The 21,672-nt window shown below is 40.9% G+C and overlaps 2 protein-coding genes across 2 annotated transcripts; one reads left to right on the top strand and one right to left on the bottom strand.

Annotated features, from left to right (window-relative positions):
• Window positions 1-5,902: 5,902 nt before the first annotated feature.
• flvcr1 (FLVCR choline and heme transporter 1) lies at window positions 5,903-17,460 on the bottom strand. Its single transcript, XM_073493284.1, has 10 exons — window positions 16,759-17,460; window positions 15,935-16,079; window positions 13,960-14,100; window positions 13,274-13,341; window positions 10,905-11,008; window positions 10,121-10,231; window positions 8,276-8,381; window positions 8,068-8,179; window positions 7,659-7,726; window positions 5,903-5,986 (listed from the first exon to the last, which is right to left on the bottom strand). The coding sequence occupies exons 1-10, from the start codon at window positions 17,458-17,460 to the stop codon at window positions 5,903-5,905; spliced, it is 1,641 nt and encodes a 546-aa protein (XP_073349385.1).
• Window positions 17,461-20,268: 2,808 nt separating this feature from the next.
• On the top strand, window positions 20,269-21,448 carry spata45 (spermatogenesis associated 45). Its single transcript, XM_073492426.1, has 2 exons — window positions 20,269-20,509; window positions 21,429-21,448. Exons 1-2 carry the CDS (start codon window positions 20,269-20,271, stop codon window positions 21,446-21,448), a joined length of 261 nt encoding a protein of 86 aa, XP_073348527.1.
• The last annotated feature ends 224 nt before the right edge of the window (window positions 21,449-21,672 follow it).

The raw sequence follows: 21,672 nt of genomic DNA, 5'->3' as shown, positions 1-21,672 counted from the left end.
TCGGTTGGCGGGAGTCTCTAGTGCGTACCCTCACACAACATGGACTATCGGGATATTTTTATCACCAGGAAGTCGAGCCATTTTGGCTTCATGTGCCACTGAGCAGCTTTCATAGAAATGAACGGGGCTCCACCTTCAACACCATGTCCAGGTTTTAATGTAACGTCCTTGGCTAGCGTGCGTTCGTCCTCGGCACCCATCCTCGGTCATTATCGCCTCCTGCTGGTACTGCACCTTTATACAGGCGTGTACTTTTTGCAGCTAGGTGGGACAAATGGTCACACTCACACGCTGACCTCTAGTTGATTGGCGAGTCTATTACAAGCTTCTTTCACAATGTAAGCTTATAGGAAAAAGGTCTTTTTTGGGCCACACTGCATCACATGCCAATGTAATTACACGGTTTGGCCGCTATAAAAAGTTGGCTTCAAAGCCTGGCGCTCTTCATGGGGGCATGACTAGAGTACCAGATGTGTATTATGCTGCATTCATGTGCTCCTCAGATGATCCCATTTTCCAAGCTGGGAAGTCGTTCTTATGAATTCGGTGTGTTCATGTGTAATGTTGTGTAATGTGTGTTCATTGTGTAATGGCTATACAACACATGAGTTTGGTAAAAGTTTCTTACCATTAATCCAACTTTTACTCTATCCACCAGCGTCATATACCATCAACTCCTGTACCGACATTTTCTCCGACTCTATAAACACTATTTATATTCTTGGTTAAACTTCTCATTATGGAGTAAAGAATGATTTGCACAGTGTAATGATTAAAGAGAAATGACAACATTTGCATTTAAATTGGTTCCCATGAAAGATTTGTTCCCAGAAGAATGAAGGCTGGATTTACGGCACAAAGGACGTTTTAAAAGTATCTCTAAGGTAACGACAGACGAACTAACGTGATGATGTTTGTTCTATTCATGAGAGCTGTTGACAATGTGTAAAACAGACTAACTAAGCCTTATCCTAGAGGAAAGCGCAACAGTGCATGCTGTTGGGAAAATACACAAATGAGGCATTCAGCTTGTGTCAGTTTGACCTCTGCCATTTAATCGTTATGTGTCACATAAAAGTTGCACTGTGAACTACAAGCTGTCCTTCGTCCACAACCATGAACACATCCTGCAAAACAAAAACTAATTTATACGTTAATGTAAAATAAGTGATTCAAAGACCAGTGTAGTGGTTACAACAGAGATGATTTCATACACAAATGGTCTCAGCAGCACTCACAGTACCTGGTACATAACATCCTTTCTTGATTTCACAATGGAGACAATGGGAGATCTGATTCTGAAGACATTTTTCAGTTGGGTTTCATCAAACAAGCTGAGTTCTCAGTATGTTTTAGTCCAGATAACCATTTGTTGTGAGTGCTTTTATTATTTTACTCAGTGCTATTTCCTAATAATTTATTCACAGATTAATAAATAGCCGAACATGATGAGAAAAATAAATTATATGAACATATGTCAAGACTGTAAAAGTTCCACTTATAAAAATGAGAGAGAAGTTAGACCTTCAATGGCTAAGAGCCAGAAAACAGAGAAATACTTTGAAACCAAATAAATATACATAGTTTTCTTTTTATACCAAACAGAAGTTAAACAGAATATTTAACAGTGGTTTGTAGAAACATGCTACCATTAAAGGTATATTCAGAAAAGTAAAGAGAAAGTTCTGGCAAAAAGTAAAATGTCTCTCTGCTGATGTTGACTTTGTAATCATTCTTTAAAATAATGTCATCGCCAAACGGTTTCTTTAAAAGTTGGCAACATTCATTCACACATAAATAAAAACAAAACATTTATAGTTATAAATGTGTAAAGAAAGCTACAAAACCACAATTCCTTCTACAAGTCAAACTTTTGTACGACATAAATAAAATGAACAAACCGATCTGTAAATCACTTATAATGTCAATCATCTTTTCCTGTTACAGAAACAATCACTCTTGTGCTTCTCTGTCCACTCTGCTTGCTTTGTTACAAAAACCACAAGATGGCGCTATTCTTCCCTTCTCACAAACAGCAGCTGTGACATGCAGATTGTGTGTGCGTAACAACAGACAGCAGTCGACATTAAAAACACATTTTCAGTCATGCATCTGAGTATAAAACTTGAAGTTGTGCGTCTGTTTTGTTTTTGTGCACTGAACTCTGTACTTGTTCACATTCTGTTTGGTCCACTGTCGTTTGTTTAGTGGGGAAACACAGCAGCGGCAGCAGCACAGTCGTGTTGTTGAGAAGCTTTTTGTACAAGCCAGTCATGTCTTCTATTCTGTTTTACTGCAGTTTTCTCTCTCATGTCAGTAACACTTTATATATAGGTCCTTGTAATAAGCATTAAATAATAGGAAAATACAGCCCTTGTAAGTCCTTAAGATAAGACTATATAAGCCTTAATAATACATAATAATAAGTCTTTAGGTTAATCATCATCAAATGTTCATAATAGCACAATACACATTAATTGTTAGATTATAAGACATTTATAAGCAATTATAGGCAACTTGTTAACTTTATAAACTGCTAAGGAACATTAATAAAAACCTTATGAGCTCTTATAATTATATAATAATCTTAACAAGGCAGTTAACGGTTAACTGTTAATAAATGCGAAACAAAGTATGTATTCATCTTCATAAGGCAACACAAAGCTGAATAATGTATTAATAATGGCATAATAAGTTAGTAATTTGGGTATTTTTGGAAACAGGTTTTTTAAGAAAAAGGTCTCTGTCCTGTTTCAGCACCATTTCAGAAATAATCTCTGTCTATACATCACATTTGAAAACGTATATCCCGTACCCATTCATGTACACTGGGCGGGAGGAAGCAGGAAGCACATTGTATACTCTGGTCGGTTGCTAAGCTACAGAAAATGCAATGAACGAGGCGAGAAGCACGACCGCTCTTCACAGTGTCTTCTTGGATAATTTGTCAGCAAAACATCATCAGCAGCCGTTTTTGTCTCTTTTTCCCATCGCTGTATTATCAGAGCATGTTTGTGTCTTCCTAAATATAAAGTTAAACAGTAGAGCATCCATTTTAATCAACGTACGAACACGCACCTTCAACATCCTAACACAAACTCAGAGTTCAAATTTGCCAGTGATGCTACGAACACTGATAAACGCGTCTGCCTCATCGTTTTCTTTCTTTCATTCGTTTTCGACTTTCTTAACATCTAAAACGCTGTTTATGTGCAGAAAAAGCTTTGTTTTAAGAAACCTTCAATTAAAGCCTCAATTGAACTCAATAAATGTGCTCAAAATGCTGTAAACAATTGTAAGAAACTCATAAGACTTGCATTGACCTTCTCAAGTGTCTATAAACTGTAAACAAGTTTCCTGTAAGTGCGTAGGAATGTTTTATAAACTGACGATAAACATGTAGATTTTAACACTTATATAGTCTTATTTATGTTAATAAACATCTTATAAAGGACTTACAAGGGCTCTATCACCTATTAACTCATGCTTACAAAGAGCCTTATAATTATGAGTTTGAATAAAATTCAATAATAAACCCCATTAGAGCCGGTCTGTAACTTGGATTAGGACAATCACATGAATCATAAGCACAGTGCTTTGACTCTTGGGCATCAGTCATGTCAGGGCGCTATCACAGAAATTAGACCTCTACTTTCTCCACTTTAGCCAACAAGAGTTTTGTCGATAGAAGCGGACTCTTGATGTACTCCTGAGTCAGCCGGTGTGAGTCTCCTGTTTTATCTGTGAGACTCGTGTTTAATGCCTTTCCTCTGTCATCTGTGCGGGGATGCAGCGATCAACCGATTTCACCAGCAACAGCAGTTTGAAAACGTCACAGTTTTGTCAGTGTTTCTGGGTAGTGACAAGTTACACTGGAAAAATGCCACTTCAAAAATAAGTACAAAACAATGAATACAAGGTGTTTCTTGTTTGCAATAAGTAAAGAATCTGCCAGTGGAACATGTGAAGATTGTCTACAAACAACTTATCCCATTTATCTCACAGAAATGCTTCTTTCTAGGTGACCGAGTCTTCTATTAAGTGTAATAAGATGGTTTTGAGTAGAAATTAGACAAATATACTTGGTAAGGGAGTTGGTAGGGAATTTAAAGCAACATTCTTTAACTTTTTTTTACCTTAAAATAAAAGCTTCAGAGTCATTTTGATGGTGCAGTGTCTTGTAATAGGGTGAATGGTGTCCCTGCCCCTTCTTTCTGCACTATGTTACATCCTTATATTCATTATCGTGTACTTTATTATCTGGTTACTGCATTACGTCTGTTTCAAAAGGCAGCAACTGTTAAAAACAAAGAAACAAAGAAATGTTGCGGGGACAAAATACAACAAAAATTAATAATGCTCAGATCATTTCATACATCTGTAGCGTCTTAGAATGAATGAATGCATCGTAGTCACGACACCGGCGTTTCTCAGATTATAGTTGTATCCTCAAAATCTATGATTAGATTTCCACGCGGTCAGAGTCAGTAAAATTGTGCGTCCTGCTCGGATCTCTCTTGAATGGCAGTAGCGGAGGTTGTACCGCCAACTGATTCTAAAGCGTTTTAGGCGACTTCACTGACATTCATCACAGGGCAGCCGACAGACAGGAGTCACACTGCTCTCTGTTTTCTATCACCCTCCTCCGCCTCAGTCAGAGTTAGTTTTAAGATTTGTGGTCATTTCTAGACTCACTTTTATAGTTTACATCCAGCCTTGCTCCGTGTACTACAACAAAAAGCACGAGAACGATCCGGTTCGGTTTTTAGGGGGCAGCCCTTCTACATTCCCTCCCCTTCCCTCAACTTCCTTTGTCGCTTTGTGGAGGCGACTAATGGGAAGGAAAAGAATGATGGACCTTCTAAATGTTTGAACTCTTTTCTTCTGAATGGAATGACTCGCCATCCCAGGTTTACTAAGCGTTTAGGCAAAGGTAGCCACAATCGCACTGAACTTAACTGTTCGTGGGTCCCAATATATGAAAACCTGTGTCAAAAATGAAGTTGCAAATAAAAACCTGTGAGGATTTCCAGATTTAGACGGTGTCAGTTGAGTGAGCTCAGTTACTTTCATGTACTTTTTTTAATCGTCTAGACCTCAGACTTGCTGCTACATCATCCGCCCATTCTTTTGCAGACTAAACGAACCAGGCAAAATGATCTGCGACTGCTTCTCGGCCTGGCTGATTGAAAAATAACATGATTCATGTTGATTATCTTTGTCCGAAGCAGCTTCACAGGAGATTTCAGATGGTAACTAACACAGCCAGTGTCTTGTGTAGAGAAGAAATGAAATGAAGGACTATTAACAACATTTACAATGTTTTACAGTCCAGAGCGTGAAAGTATAATTCAAGTAAACTCAGGAGACGTTGGCCCTGTGCAGCGGGCAGTGGCTGCAGGATGACTCTCTAGTTCGTCCTCCCAGACACCTGAAGACTCCGACCCGCTGCTGCGATCTGTCAAGAATCAACTACAGCAGACCAGGTGATGGTGATCCAGGATTTACATACAGATACCAACGCAGGAGCGCCATGCTTCACCTACGATACAAATAAAGTGCGGCGGATTTTCTTCTGCATACTTTTTTTTACCGATCCATATCTTCTTTCCGAGAGGAACCACCAAGTTCTGTCAACGGGAGGTAATGCAGAGTCAAACAGCTTCAGGGGGAGCGTTGACCAGCTTTGGTCATCCCTTCTGGCTTAATTCCACTGTAGATTGTGAATGTGCTTGATTAGACTCGGATCTCATCCCGAAAATCCAGCTGTCCGATTATCGAGGAGATTATACTTGGGAATAAAATTCAAGTGCACCTTTAGGTTCTTCACATAGACTACAGTGCCAGCACTTGTCCCAGGGAGACCTTCTCAACTGTCCTACGATCCGGTGACTTGGCGGCGTCACAGCGAGGTTTCATGGGAGAAGCTGAACGAGGGTTCCAGCTTGACGCCATTGCTTTTCTCCCCGGGACAATCAGTGGGAAGCTAGGAGAAAGAAATGGAGAGAAAGTTAGACGGGGATCAACAAAACGATTTCCTCAAGGATTTGTTGGAATGGACTAACATCGGGTTTGATGAGTCAATGACACGGAAACAAGCTCCAAGCTTCTCATTTCTCAGTTCATACTTCCTCGACTTAACATTTCAAAAAAAGCTAAGTGGTCATCAGACGACAGTCGATGGGTTCAAAGATTGTGTTCTGGAACTGTTTTGTCTCTTTTGCTCTCAGTTTACCTGCATGCAACCAAAACACATTTTGTCTACACTACTTGGACTACAGAAGGAAACCAGAACGCTTCTGATACCAACATTTTCCCCTTGCCAACAAACTCTGCACTCATATGGAGATACGTGTTTATAGAGTTTACTATGTGGATCATTTTATATGATTAAAGCATTGTTTAAAGTATTATGAAGACAGATTAATCAACTCTGGTGTCAACTGTTTTTAGTCCAATCCTCAGTGTATTTCTTTATATTACCACCAGATGGTGCCAAATGAAAACAATTTTGAAATCCAGCATTTGTTTTATTTAAGTGGTGAAAATGAGACAGTGCTTGTTTAAAGGCCACAATTTCTGTGAGCAGAAAGACTTTAGAGACGGAACAACATCGAGTTTAATCGCAAATCGCACTGAAAACACTCACATACGTACAAAAGTTGATCGCAGTGAATTTCCACCATCGGGATAATCGTGAATATCCTCACGAGTGACTGAAAAAACGATGATTGTTGTGATCCTTTGACCAGGATAATTGAGATATGAATTTTCATATTGTCCTCTTCCTTCTGTAAATAAACTTTCTATTTCGAATCTCATCTCGCAAACCTCAAACTTGATTGTGACCGCTGAGCTCAGGATGAAGAGGAAGTGTTTGTTCAATCGCCTTCTCAGAGGGGCACTTCAGCGGTGACTCAGCAGGACGGTGGGAACGTGAATTAAAGGCTGATTGAAGACTCGAGACGAACAGAATTAACGGCCAAAGGCTGATTTGCAGGGCGCCTTCAGAAATCATTACAGATAATCAGCCGGTGGTGAGGTTAGATTCAAGAGGGGGACAGATTTAATAGCTGTGTGTTCAGAGGAGAATTTGTGAGCCTGAACAGAAACACAAAAGAGACTTAATGTCCACGCTGACAAGAGGCTCTGTTCAGGGAGAGCAGAGAAAGGTTCAAGAATCTGTCTCGTCATAAGATCACACCATGGGACGTCAGTAGGAGGAAAAACAAAGAGACACTCAGACTCCGTGCTGTCCTCTCTAAAGGGCACTCCATGGGGACGCAGAGGGACATGTGATATATTTCTTAAAAATACAGTTTTCCATGAAATCCCTCATCTAGAAAGTCAACAAATATACAAAAATACTTTAAAAACTTTTCACTTTCTTGTCAGATTTTTGAAACCTGAACTGAAATAAATGTCTCTTTAAAACTGCTGAAAGACTGATGAATAATGAACAATATATAATGACAATAATGAATACGCACAGAAACATTCTGCAGTTTAGTCTACTCGTGCAGAGCAGCCAAAGACTTTGGATCTACTGTAGACCTTTGGTTTTGTGTTGGGTCCAAGAAGACGGACATCACATCACCCATAGTGTGTGCTTCTGTGTGTATGTCTGTATGTTGCTGTGTGTGTTGCTGTGCACTCACTGCTTGCAGGTGGTTGCTGTCTGCTCCCATGTTGACGTTGTGTCTTTTCAGTTCCGACTTTATTAAGGCTGAAACATAAAACAAAGAAACAGTATATTTATAACTAGAAAGGCCCTCAGTAGAGCTTCCATTACCCAACAGTCCCCTCTGTACTCACTGATAGATACCAGACACCTAAATGTTCATGTTCAATCATTTGGTTGATAACAGAAATGGATCGCCAGTTAACCTTCACTTTCCCTAAATTGTACAGTGATAGCGTCATTAAATGCTGCAATCTCAACGATTCACCTGATAATTTCATTATGGACAACTTGAAGATCGATCATGATCTTAAATCGTCACATGGTCCACCTCCGTGGCTAATATTTAGCGGTACGTGCACAAATGAATCGTACAAACAGCCTACCAGTGAGCAGTATCCCCAGGAAGATCCAGACGCAGAGGAAGAGGTTTCCAGCCAGAGGAGAGTACACTGTGGTCAGTTTGCCCTGAATCAGAGTGAAAATAATCCCAAATATCTGCACACAAACACAAACACACAGGTCAGGAAACATTACAGTTACGAATCAGCCCCTTAAGAATTGAATGCAACACGTTTGTGGTGTCTGTGATACCTGAGCGAAAGCATTGAGGAGTCCTGACGACGTCCCCTCAGACTCTGGGTAGGTGATCTCCACCGCAAACTCGAAGCCCAGAGGAAGGTAACCTGTCATGAAGAACCTGAGACACAGAAGGACGTTATCCAGAGTTTAGAGACTAAATCAAGTCGAATAATCTGCTTAAATGTGTGATTACAGCCAAACAAACCTCACACACATCTAAAATACATCCAAATACAAAAGTATTTTATCTGTCACACATTTTTGTTCCTTATTTTAAAATCCAGACGCAGAAAACCTGATCCAAATAATTTACACCTTCCGTGTTTAGCTAATATTCACATGTTCGTATCATATGGCTCTGGTTTTGCAATTAAAGAGAAATAACATTAATCCAACAAATTACAGCTCTGACACCCTGGAGCTTTAATATTTAAAAGGTATTGGAATGTGTGGTCTTGTGAAAGTGCACTTTATTTGTTGCTGAATGTTTATTTATATATAAACATACACACAGTGCCTGTTTCATAACTGCAGCAGCTGTGTTTTAACCTTAAACAACAGAGAGACAGACAGAGCTCACACCCCGTGTCCTGCAGATTTGTTTTGAAAGCAGAATTGTGCAGCTGTGAGAGTAAAACTGAAGGGTGATGCAGCCTAAAACTCAGATGGTTTAATACATATATTGAGGGTAGACTGATTATTGGCCTGGCTGATTATCGGGGCTGATATTCACCTTTTTAAAAAATGTTTATTATCTGTATCTGTGTTTTTTGTGTCCGATTGTGGATAAAATGATTTTAAAAATGTTCTACTTCAGCTCTGATGCAGCATCCTTACATGTCACAAGTTATACCCTATCAATGTAACTATAAATGTAGTGGAAAGGAAGTATAAAGTAGTAGGAAATGGAAATACTCAAGAAAAGTACCTCGAAATTGTAATTAAGTACAGTACTTGAGTAAACTGTTGTTAGTTACATTCCATCGCTGGTTATTCTCAACTCTCTCTTTGATTACTAATTGGAATGATCAAATTTAAGGAGGATGGTACTGCACAGTTATTTTAAACCATTTCTTAACTGAATTTAGAGAACAAAGGTAAGTGCTGTTAATGGACATAAAGTATGACGGAGATAACTTTTTGTGGACTGTGCAGAGTTGTTTGTCTTTACGAGCCTCTGACACAACCAGAGATGGTTTACGAGAGGATGTGTAACATGTGGAAGCAATTAATGCCCCTGCCCCTCCACTGTATGATCACTTTCCAGCTCAAACCCGGGATTACATGATAGTGTGCAGCCTGGATAGATGAAGTAGCTATTTGATATGCAAACAACATGAACACACCGTCAGATCCCGTTTTCAGAAATGCATCAAGGCGGCAAAGACAAGATGGCCCTGCAGTCAAATATCACTGTTTTTATGTGCTTGATAAGATGCTCTACTCTGTGTTGACTTTGATGAACATAGACCTGCATTTGGCATATCAGTTTCATCTTTTCTGAACTGAAATATATTTATCATATGATTAAATAGTCATATAAAAAACGGCATAGCACAGTAAATGTCAGCAACATGAACCCAACTGAGCAAAAACATCCAAAAGAGCCAGAATGAAAGTTAGTGTGATGAAAGAACTTCTTGTGGTTCAACTTGAAGTTTTAATTTCATTTTGTGGATTAGAACCCTGAGCCTCAAACTCAGGAGTCTGCATGAAGCTGACGTCTAAAAAAGACATCACAATAACTCAGGGTCTCCAGTGGACGTCTTTTCAACGCCTTCAAAGATATTAAATTGACGTCTTTTGGAAATGTTTTTGCTCATTGGGGTATAATTCAGTAAATCAGGACAGTCATACCCCAGCGCTCCAGCAGTGAAGAAGACCAGGTAGATGTTGTTGAGGTCCAGAGTGAAGGTGAAGACCACCATGCCCAGAAACGACAGGGTGTACACGATCAGAGTCGTCATCCTGTGAAACAGCAGCACAACCACGTCAGAGGCAGTCGATTGATTACTTTGATTGACAATCACAGAAGAAACAGCTCTTATCTCTGATTGGTGACTATCTTCTACGACTTCCCACATTCTGATTCCTCCCACTTGTGAAACTATGGCAACACATTAAACTTGAGCACTGCTGACACAACAACCCGACAGGTTTAGGCGAAGTCAGGATTCCAGTTCTCTCTCTTCCTCCACCCTGATCGTCTCAGGTTTCATTTTACTGCATCTACTCTCCACGCTGGAGGATTTATATTGTTCACACAAAGGGGCCAGTTGTATGAAACAACTCTGATATTACACTTATACACCAAAAGTATGTGGACACACCTGTCTGGGCCTGTTCCTCGAGCGTCAAAACTAAATTATACCCTTTTTCTACTGGTCAAAAATCCCACTTAAACCTGCTACGATCAGGCTTTTGTGTGCAATGGGAATATGCACACTCTCCATTTACACCAGGGTCAATTGACTCTGTAGTAGACACGGGTTTTTATCACTTCGGCTCAGCTTTGATCTAAACATAAGACCTGGGTGAATGCGCTAAATTCCGATGTCAATGGGTGAATGGTTGTTCCCCACCACATACGTGCTCCTAAGTCTCCCATAACCCCAGGGAGAAAACTGCATGCGTCACCTACTTGTATGTCTTCGTGTGGTCCAGCCACAGGCCACAGAGGATGGAGCCGACCATTCCCGCAACAACCAGAGTCAAACCAATTCTCCCAGCATTCAACTCCTGGTTCTGAGGAGAGGAGAAGAGAGGAGATGGTATATGTTAATAAATATACTGGCATTTATAAAGTTCTTTTCCCGTTTTCCGACTACTCAAAGTGCTTTACAACACTTTCACCCACTCACACACACATTTATACATTCATGGCAGAGGACACACAAGGTGCCGACCAAGGATGTTACATTAAAACCGGTGCTGACATCATCAGGAGGGATACAGTGCTTCCTGTCCAAAGAAAGCCATGATACGTCTCACACAATTTGGGGTTCAGTATGTTGCCTGAGGGTACTTTAATGTGCAGCTGGAGGATCCGGGTATCAAAAACATGACCTTACGATTAGTGCAAGACCCACTCTACCTCCTGAACCACAGCCGCTTTAGTGGAAAAGTCCAAAGTCCAAATGATACATCAGCCACCTGACATTATCAGAATTATATCATATGTCTGATATGAGCCGATAAGATAACTTAACTGTTACAGAACATAATGGGGTAAAAGATGCTTGAGGTAACTGAAGCTTACTATTTCAGTGTATCAATGTCATTTTGGACAATGAGAGTTTATTGCTCACCTGAAAATTCAAAATCAAATGCCACATTTCAGGGATTATTATTAGTAATATTAGAATTACTTTACTTCCTGCAAAAATCTGGTATCATTCAGGCTGTAAAAAATACAGCTGAGTGAAAACACTTTTGTGCACCTTTGAACTCATCAAATCTGCAGAGAAACAGAAAAGTTCCTCTCACAGGTGGGTGAACTATAATCCAGTCACATGTTCTTTAAGTGTGTGTGTATGTATGTATGGGTGAGGGGGGTTGGGGGGAGTCAGGGATTTACGGTGGTTCTGGTGGGAGAGGGCTGTTAAGTCATCTGACAGTTCAGCTGGGAGAGTTTTATAAGTTCATGCAAGGGTGAACATCTCTCAGCGTGTGTGTGTGTGTGTGTGTGACAGAGAGTGTGTATTGCTAAGAATAGCAGAAACTGAATGAGCGTCAGCCTTCCTTCTAGTTGGTGTGTGAGAGAGTGAGAATGAAGTGCTTCGGAGTGAATGAATCAGTCTTTCACGGCATCATTTTGCTTCCCGTGTGTGTGTGTGTGTGTGTGTGTGGACAGTGTTGTGGTGGGCAGCAGGCATGCGTGAAAAAAGCTAATGAACTCAGACAATAAGCTCATGTCTCGTCAAAGCCATCAGAAGTTTCTTTGTTCCTCTCTCTCTGTTCTTCTTTTTCTGTCCACCATCAAGTCTCCATCCATCCACCTATTATTCTGTACGGTTTAATACTTCATGGTAAAAAAAAGACAAAATGACAACTAAATGGCGCAGAAACGTTTTTAAAGGAGCACTACGTAGTTTTGGAGAGAAAATTGAAACTCAGAATTTTAATATTTACAATATTAATGAGGTAATAATACAATTATTTATTTTTTCCATAACTGAATAAACCACCACATATAAACAAAGCAAAACAGTTTTAGACTGTGTTGTCCTTTAAGGTCACTTTGTTTATTCAGTTTATTCAGTCATGAAAACAAAGACAGTTTGTTTATTTAATCCCCAAAACTAGATAGTGCCCCTTTAAGTACGGCTGAGGAGGGAACGTTGGTGTGATGAGTTAGATAAGATCTGCAGTATTTGACACAGGTTGTTCCATTATTAAGTTGTTCGACCTGTTTTGAGTCTCGTTCTTGCAGCCTCAACCTTTAAAACCTGATCATAATTCAGAGTCGGAACAAAGATAAACAGCAAACTGTTGTATGGAAGACAATGGCTACAATACTGCAGCTGATGCACCTGAGTCTCAGGCAAAGATCCAGGATCAGGATCCTTTTCTCACTCACTGACAGACGAGACGACCCAAATATGAACAAACACACCCTGAGCTGATAGATTTACGGTCAGAGAGAAACATACACAGAAGAAAACAGTTAGAGATAGGTGGCAACGACCAAATCCTACAAGAGCAAAGAATCTTGCTTTGGACCGTAGCAAAACAGAAATGAACCTCCATTAATAAACATGTTTGTTACAAGAGACAAAAAAGTAAAAGTTTAAAGTTAATACTACTTCAGTACTTCAGTTGTTTAGGAGAATGCTGCGATGCTGTTTTGCTGTGAAGCTCCAGAAATGTTCTTTTTTGTGTTTTGTGGACTACCAGACTTCACCCTTGCATGTTGGTGAGGAGATAGTGACTGAATTTAAATTTTTTTTTTGTGAACTATTCCTTTAAACAGTCTATTTTCATTCACTCCTGGCTGTTTGTGTTTTTTACCTCATAGCAGGCCGTGATCATCTGGCTGAGAAGTGTTGAGACTGAGTAGAAGGAGCCGGTCATTATACCTGCAGGCAGACAGAAACAAAGAGGCCGGGGAGTGTGTGGTTAGAACGTTACTGTAGAAATAATGTTTTTAAAGTCACTGTTTCTAACCACAGCAACACATGTATTCATGTTATTGACGAGTGAATTTGCTGTCATGCAAGTAGCTCTGTCTAATCCCGCTGTGTGTCTAGCTGTTGTGACTTGCTTTGAGTGTGTCGAGAACAGAAAAAAACTAAAGTGTGTGTTGTGCTGTCACACACGGAGGAGTCATGTGAGGCAGCATGTGCCGTGAGACGGTCACACTATAAACATGAGAGCGCAGAGCTCAGCCTCATTCATCTGCTGAGGCCCTAATGACGTCTCCCCAGGGGAAATGTTAATTCTCTGGATTGTTTTGTGAGGATTGTGGGTGTTTTTAATAAACGTTAAGGCTCTGAGGGTTGAAGGAGCAGGTTGACAACTCACAAATTAAAGCGTGGGTGCTGGCACGTAGGTATAAACAAGCAAGAATGCAACAAAAGAGAAAGTTATGGTAAAATTAATGTGTGCCTTCGTCTTTTCTTGTAGTCGTTCAAAGTTACTCTCTGGAACTGAGGGTCCAGAAAATGCTTCAGAAAATGAAGGTCTTTCATGCTTACCGTAGGTGACGAGCAGGAGGACAAAAGCTTTGTTTTTGACCAGGTTGAGGATGGACTGTTTGTAGGAGTAATCTTCAGGAGGAGTGTCTGGGAGGACAGCCTGGGCGTGACTGGGAGGGAGCTTGGGGCGGTCCGTTATCACTGGAGAAGACACAGACATGGTTGTTTGGGTTAGCTTGCTCTGCCTCTTATTTGTCAAAGAGTGAAATAAAAACATGATGTTCTCTTTGAATGCGCAATGAAAACAGTCAATACCACAAAAGATAAGGAAACGGTGATCTAAAATGTGTGGTGTGAGTATTTCACCCTCTCCACACACCACTTAACCAAAAATGTTCCTCTCCAAACCATGACACATAGTTAATTCGCTTAAAAAACTAACCCTCAACGGTGGGTCTGTCTAATCCTATTCTAATCTTAATCCTAAACTCAAGACTTTATCTGAAACTGGTCACTTACAGATGTAAGGAGCAGCAAAATGTCCCTACTGTGGAGGGTTTCAATCCTCATGAGCAGAGATGGAACGTAATTGTAGTACAATTTTGAGGTATACTTGATTATTTCATTTCTAGTTACTTCATACTTCTACTTGTTGTGCTTTTTACTTAATTTCTACATTTGATTACTTACAAGTTAGTTTGTAGACTGTGTGCTGAATCATGATAACAAATGATCAAAATCAATACAGCAGAACCAGATATATCACCTTTTTCATTCCACACATTCTTCTTCCTTTTGATAACCTGCCTACATTACCCACAATAGCACTTCGCCACTGAGTGACATCACTGGAGGCATTTTTAGCAGCTTCCTTCTGGAGACACAAAAGGCTTTAAACTACTTTTTCACATATGCAGCAGCACTCCCCAAGACCTGTAAACACACTTTAATGTGTCAAATTGGTGGGGTTACCCTTAAGTAGATTTGATATGTTCTTATTTACTTAAGCACATTTAATATCAAATACTTTAAAGATGCTATATGTAAATATTGGCCTAATGTCGAATTCAAACTCTGCTGCTAAATGTAGCTGCTGTTACCTAGTGAGCTCAGCTAACAGTGCAGCTATCGACTACGTACTGGGAGCTCGGAGCACCCGAGAAATGCTGGCGTTGTTTACTATCGGCCTGTCACCTCTTGAGGTATAGAATGTCTCGGCGCTAGCTGGTTAGCATGCTAACTTCAAAAGATATCTCTGCAACAGAATACATAGACACCTTTGATATAACATCACACCTGTTATTTCTTCACATTCTGTTGATTTTGTTAATTTTTTAAATATTGCCTTGAAGACGTTTACTCAAGCACAATTCTTATTGTTAGCTTTCACTTCTACCACAGTAATATTTGAACACGTTATATAACAATCAGTGGGTTCCCCGGGTCAGGGTCACACACTGGCTCCAGTTTTTATGACAATAAACACAATAGAGTATTAACTATTATTGAATTACACAAAATATACAAAATATATAAAGTGTTTGACTAGTAACTGCAAAAACCATTGCTTAATAGAATACAATAGAAGTAGGACAAGTGCAGAGTTAACTAAAACTGAACTAAAATAGAATAAAGTAGCAGTGGCAGTGACACTGAGAGTAATATTGGCACAGATACTGAGGAGAGGTAGTGAAAAAAAAAGTATTATTGCACATGATATTATTACGTTGATGATTACGTGCAATATGTCTTTTTTTTAAAATCGAGTATGACTTTTGGGTGCTTTTTACAACACTGCTTTTGAGGGCACACAGACACACAATACACTAACACACAAACACCTCTGTTGATATGTGCAGACAGAAGTGAGCCTGTGGTCACCTCACATGACTTTCAGGGTAACTAAACCACAAGTCTGAAACTGGAACAGATGGCACAGAGATGGCACACAGTGTGTGTGTGTGTGTGTGTGTGTGTGTGTGTGTGTGTGTGTGTTGTGTGTGTGCTGTGTGTTGTGGGTGTTTGTGGTGTGTACCTATAACTGTGAGGATGAAGAGGCCCGTGGAGACCGCAGCGGTGCCATAGAACATTACGCTGATGTTGTGACCCATCAGCTCTGTGTCGTTTTTCGTGTTGGGAACCAAAACTGGAGGCAACAGGAAGCCTATGGCTGTTCCCAACTAGGGGCGAGAGACACAGAGAGACACAGAGAGAGAGAGAGCGAGAGAGAGAGAGAGAGAGAAATACTGTTAACAGACACTATTATTGTTTTATACAGTCTCTAATCATATTACACATTTAATATGAGTGTTTGGTGATAACATTCATCAGTATTACTCAGTTCATTATGTTCTGTTATATTGTGTTGACAAATCTCCTCAAAAGCACTTCAGATAAACACAGATAAATATTTCCGAGTTTGTATTATTACCCTGTTATTATATAAATATTAAATGGGCACTATGATAGCAATGATATTAATGAGTATTAACTCAGAAATATGTTTTTCCATTACTAACAAATGAGCTGTTCCCAGAGGAAACTAAGGTCTCCAGAACACTGTTTGAAGCTAGAAAGGTGGCAGGGTCCGCCACACATAAACAATATCTAACATAACATATATTTGAAATTGTGTTGTCCTTCAAGGTGTGTGTTTGTTTATTTAGTTCGTTTGCTCAGATCTACACAGATCACCTTTAAAGGACAACACATTTTCAAACTGTTTTACTTTGTTTATATTTGGCGGACCCTGCCACCTTTCTAGCTAGTACCCCTTTAAATGTATTCTCCCAAACTACAAAGTGCCCCTTTAAACCCAGGAAAGATATAACTCATGTCATATAATGAAATAACACTGACCTGGTTCCCGAGCACGGCCGTGGCACACGCGGTCGAAACCTCCCGCGGTCCGAACCACACCGAGGCGAGGCGGGACGGCAGGCCGAGGATGAACACCTGCGCCACGGAGCAGACGACCTGCGCGGTGACGGTGACTCCGAACCGATCGGGGCTCACGCTGGCGCACTTGAACCAGGCGCCGGCGCAGTTGAGGCCGGCGCCCAGCAGGGCCGTGATCCGCAGACCCTTCCGGTCCAGCAGCCAGGTGGCCGGGAAGATGAGCGGCACGTAGGCGACCATGTAAACGATGGAGAGCCAGTCCACCTTGTCGTAGGTCACCCCGTAGTACTGGGTGAACACGTTGGCGATGATGCTGTACTGGATCCACTGGTAGGCGTTCACTAACGAGTACAGGCTGAAGATGGTGAGCACGGCGAACCGGCGCCGGTACAGCCTGGTCTCCAGCCTCTTCTCCACCGCCTCTGCTCCTCCTCCGTTGGGCAGCATCGCCTCTCTCTCATCCGCCGGCACCTCCTTCTCCTTCTCCTTCTCCAGCTCGAGCTCCCGCTCGGTGTCTGTCTCCCCGGCCCGGCACGTCGGCTCCGCTCCGTATGTCGGCTCGGCTGCTCCCTCCAGCTCGGGACTCTTCCTGCCGACCGTGATGTCGTCAGGTGCGCCGGCATCCGCGCGTAGATGCTCCTGCACGAGCTCGCCCGCCACCATGATGCCTGCCGGGTAGTTCCTCTTCTTTACTCCGCTGCTGAGAGGAGAGACGGCAGCTAGGGGCGAGGCAGGAAGCGAGGAGACGCAGCACAGAGCGGTTTCCTCATTCGGGTACTGGTGGAAGCCGCTGCGATGCTTCAAAGAACATGAAAGACTAGAATATGAACCAGAGGAGGACTACAGATATATTACAGCTGAGTACTTGAACGCGTCCTGCTCATCCTCTGTCCTCTGTCCTCTGCCTCTGAAGCAGCATGCCGCCTCTCTGGTGCGCCTGCTGTCTCCGGGTCCCTCTATCTTTTGTTCATCCGACGCTGACACACGGCCTTCCGATGCCAGTGAGCCAATGGTAGCGCAGCTCCAGCCTGTAGTATCTTGTACTACTGCCCGAGTGTGGGTGTGTGTGTATGTATGAATGTAATCGGTGACCATGTGGAATCCCATGATGCAACAGCCTGTAGAGTGATATCAGCTGAAGTAGACTCTCGCATGTTGACCTATTAAAACCAATCATTTTATAGTGAATGTGACATTACTCTAATAAAAAATAAAGGATTAGTTCACCCAAAAATGAAAAATCTCATATCTACCAGTGGTGGACTCGTGATGTTTGAGGGGCAGGGGGCGGAAAAATAAAAAGGGCACCAGCTTTATGTGGTGGGCAGTGTTGGGGGTAACTTGTTACAAAGTAATCCTAAAGCCAAGTATACACTGATTTTAGTGTGAGCACATTAATCTCGAGCTTGGCTTTACATCGCAGACCATTTACTTGTACAGTATGAGTTGGAATTAACATTTCTAACACTGTACGGCATATGCCCAGGTTTAGAGTACTCAAATTACTTTTTTGTTGTAACGATTAAAGTAAGGCGTTTATCTTAGCAGCTACAGTGAAATGTCTAACAATCAAATAAAAACTTCAAATCAATGAAGATGACAAATATTAACTTCTGTGCTTCCGGTCAGCTCCTTTCATGCCTGTAATGTTGCTGCTTTGTCTGCATTATCAGCCAGTCCATATGTTCAGGCTGTTATCTGCTCTAATCCTAATCATCGTTTGACCCAGTGGGACTCAACACTGCAGCAGGTGCAAGCTGCAGGTAGAACCTAAATGCACAGGAGATTCAGACTTATTACTAAACAACAGTTTTTCCCAGTTTTTCATTTATGTCTGCAAAAAGAAAAAAATATATTGTGAGGGAAATTCTCTATTGTCCCTTTATTCATTTGATACATTACTCTTGCCTACGAAACTTAACAAGCATAGAAGATGTGTTAAGAGTGAAAACATTGTGTCTATGGGCCTCCCTGTCTTGTGACAGTTTTATGGTTTCAGAGCATATGTGATAGAGAGGGTTGAAAAACCTAACATAGATAAGACAACAGACTCAAGAGTATTTTTGTGACCTTTCCGTGTAACCTCTCCTGGGGATATGTGTTCTGACAATGGTTGATGTATGAAACATAAACTATGGGATGTACGTGTATGTTAAATTTATGTTAACCAGTGGAGAAAGTGGAGGTAATGGGAGTGTTATTGTAACCTTGTGACTTCTACAATTGTGTGTGTTGGTTTTCTACTACAAAGGATGAGAAGAGACTGCCTCTCTTCAGTCAACATCTATGCGCTGCTGATGTGTGACTCTTGCTTGCAAGCAATGAAGAACTTCTAGAAAAGAAATATTGTGTTGAACTTGGCATGTGACCAACTCTCATCTGCACTAGACAAGCGACTGGTTATCAGTTGCCACGACAATATCAAAACCCTGTGGACTTGGCCATTTTTGACATATTAGTGACATTCACACCAGGATAGGAAGCCGCATTTAACTTCCCTCTCTTGTTGCACCATGCAGAAGAAATGTGCTCTGATAAAGTCTCCTGTGTTGATCAGAGAGAAAATCTTCCAATTTCAAATTGGGCCACTTCATTCTGAAGGTTGGGAATGGCTGCTATAGTTAATGAGAGGAAACAAGATTAAATACTAGTCCAGTAATTGTATGCACTTGCACCTTTTGCACATTAAATCCCGCTGCTGTATGTAGGTCTGTCTCAGGAGGATCAAATAACCTCTGACTGCAGTGTTGCTTTGGTTTGAGAGGAGAGGAGTGAGGAAGGGAGCTCTCACTCTGTGTCTGTTTTCAGGTACCAAAAGGAAAAAAAACAATTGCTGCCACTGGATCATGTGATAAATCCTGTCTCATGGTATATGAAATAATACATTCTATATTTGGCTCCATCTGGTCTAAAGTCTGTAGTTTATAAAGTAGTCGGCATTTGTAGGCTTATTAAACGTGCAATGTGTTGGAATTCTAGCTTAAACATTCAAAATGAAGATTGGACCAGTGAGTAGATGAGTCTCTGTGTTCGCTGAGATGATGTTTAATGTCCCAGACAATCTCTGTAGTCTCATTGAGACACTTTTAAGACACGTAAGCACTTTATAGTTAAATTGTGGGACATTTAATGATGTATTTTATGTCATAAAACAAAACATAAATATCTTAAACCTGTGGTAACCACACACATTTAAGGCATTTAACCAAAAAACAGTTAAAAAATTGCAAGTGCAAAAATGCTAACTCAATTCAGATGGTTTAGGACTGCACTCAAATGAACAGGACTTTTGGTTGCTGAAATTCCGACAGAGTAACTCATCCTTCCAAACATTAAAGATCTTTGGTGGCCAGGTACTCTTCCTCAGGTGTCCTGTTGCTATGTAAACAGCAGCATCACAAACAGATACACTTTGGATAATTTATAAAAGGAAAAATACACCAAACAACAGAATATAAAGACAGAGACAGAATGTCTGGACCTGAGGAGCGGACTCTGCTGGAGCAGAACCTGCGGAGGGAGACATGGTGTCAGGTGGAGATGAACCCCCGGCAGTCCTGGGAGAGGACCGAGAGGAGACATTACCGGAGTCACCTGCGGTCCAGCCCGGTGCTCCTCACCGCTCTGACCGCCGCACCGCAGCGCAGGGCAGCCTGTAGCGAGCGGCCGCCCCCAGCCAAGCTCCCGGAGAGAAGGCACTTCGAAGAGATCTGTAAGAATTGTACTTAAACACTCCCTAATGTCTCCACGATGGTGGTGGTTTATCGCAAAGTGTGTCCATTTACAATATTTCATCATTAAAACCTGAAACTACAATCCTACAAGGACTACTTAATGTTTTTAATTATTTTATAATCATTATTTCATGCATTACTCATGATGTAACTTTAGGTGATGCTGTGATATTTATTTGGTGTCTGTATGAAAGATATGTGACTGTATTTCTTTTTATAAACTCAGTGATGAGAGAAAGATGTTGGAAGTCAGTTGGGTGACACTTTATGTCAGGGTGCAAATATTAACCATGAACTAGTTGCTGCTGCATGTTAGTAATTATTAGTCATTATAAAGCACTTATTATGCATGGTTATATTCTACAACTACCACTAACTAAGAGTTTCCCCTTAATAACCTGGTAATTACTGCATATTGATAAAAAGGAATTGGAGGTAGAGTAGTGGTAGTAAAACAAGAAGTCATTCTCCTTTAATTATTACTTTCCTTTAATCAAAAGTAATAATTATGGTCTATTCTTATGCAGCAAAACACAAAACTAAGTGTTAATAGTGTCCAAATAACTCTAAATTAAGTCTTTATAACTCAGAATACAAATAATACATTAGTAGTTTCACACTTATTTATTAAACCTTTATTTTACCTGGGATATTCCAACTTTTAGATATTAGAAATATCTTTTACAAGGGAGTCCTGACCAAGAGAGCAGCATATAGAGTTTAACATGAAGGAACAGACAACAAAGTTAAAAAAAACAAGATAAAATTTCACAGCAGAAAAAAGCAACGGATGGTCTGATGGTCTTGGTTCATGTCCTAATACAGTAGGAATCTCTTTAAAATGTTCAACGACAAAAGGATCAACCATTTCCCTCCTCCTGTTTTCCTCTCTTCCAGATAAATCACACCTGGTGTAGACGGCTGCAGTCTGATGTGACCCAACAATCACAAACAGGATCCAGCTATCATCACACACGAGTGTTGATCTCTGCCTTTTCTTTGTGAATGTTCCTGTCTGTCTCGATAAATAAACCAGTGTGTTTGTCGCCTGTGAATTAAAGTTGCTCTGTGAGTCCGAAACTTTGGTCCAGAGTGAAATATCTCAGCCCTGTGTCGCAATTGCCGCGACATCTGGCAGCCG

The sequence above is a fragment of the Pagrus major genome, chromosome 22 (assembly GCF_040436345.1).
Source record: "Pagrus major chromosome 22, Pma_NU_1.0".
In the NCBI taxonomy this organism is placed as follows: Eukaryota; Metazoa; Chordata; class Actinopteri; order Spariformes; family Sparidae; genus Pagrus; species Pagrus major.
Note: the sequence above shows the minus strand (reverse complement) of the source record. Positions and strands in the feature narration are given on the sequence as shown.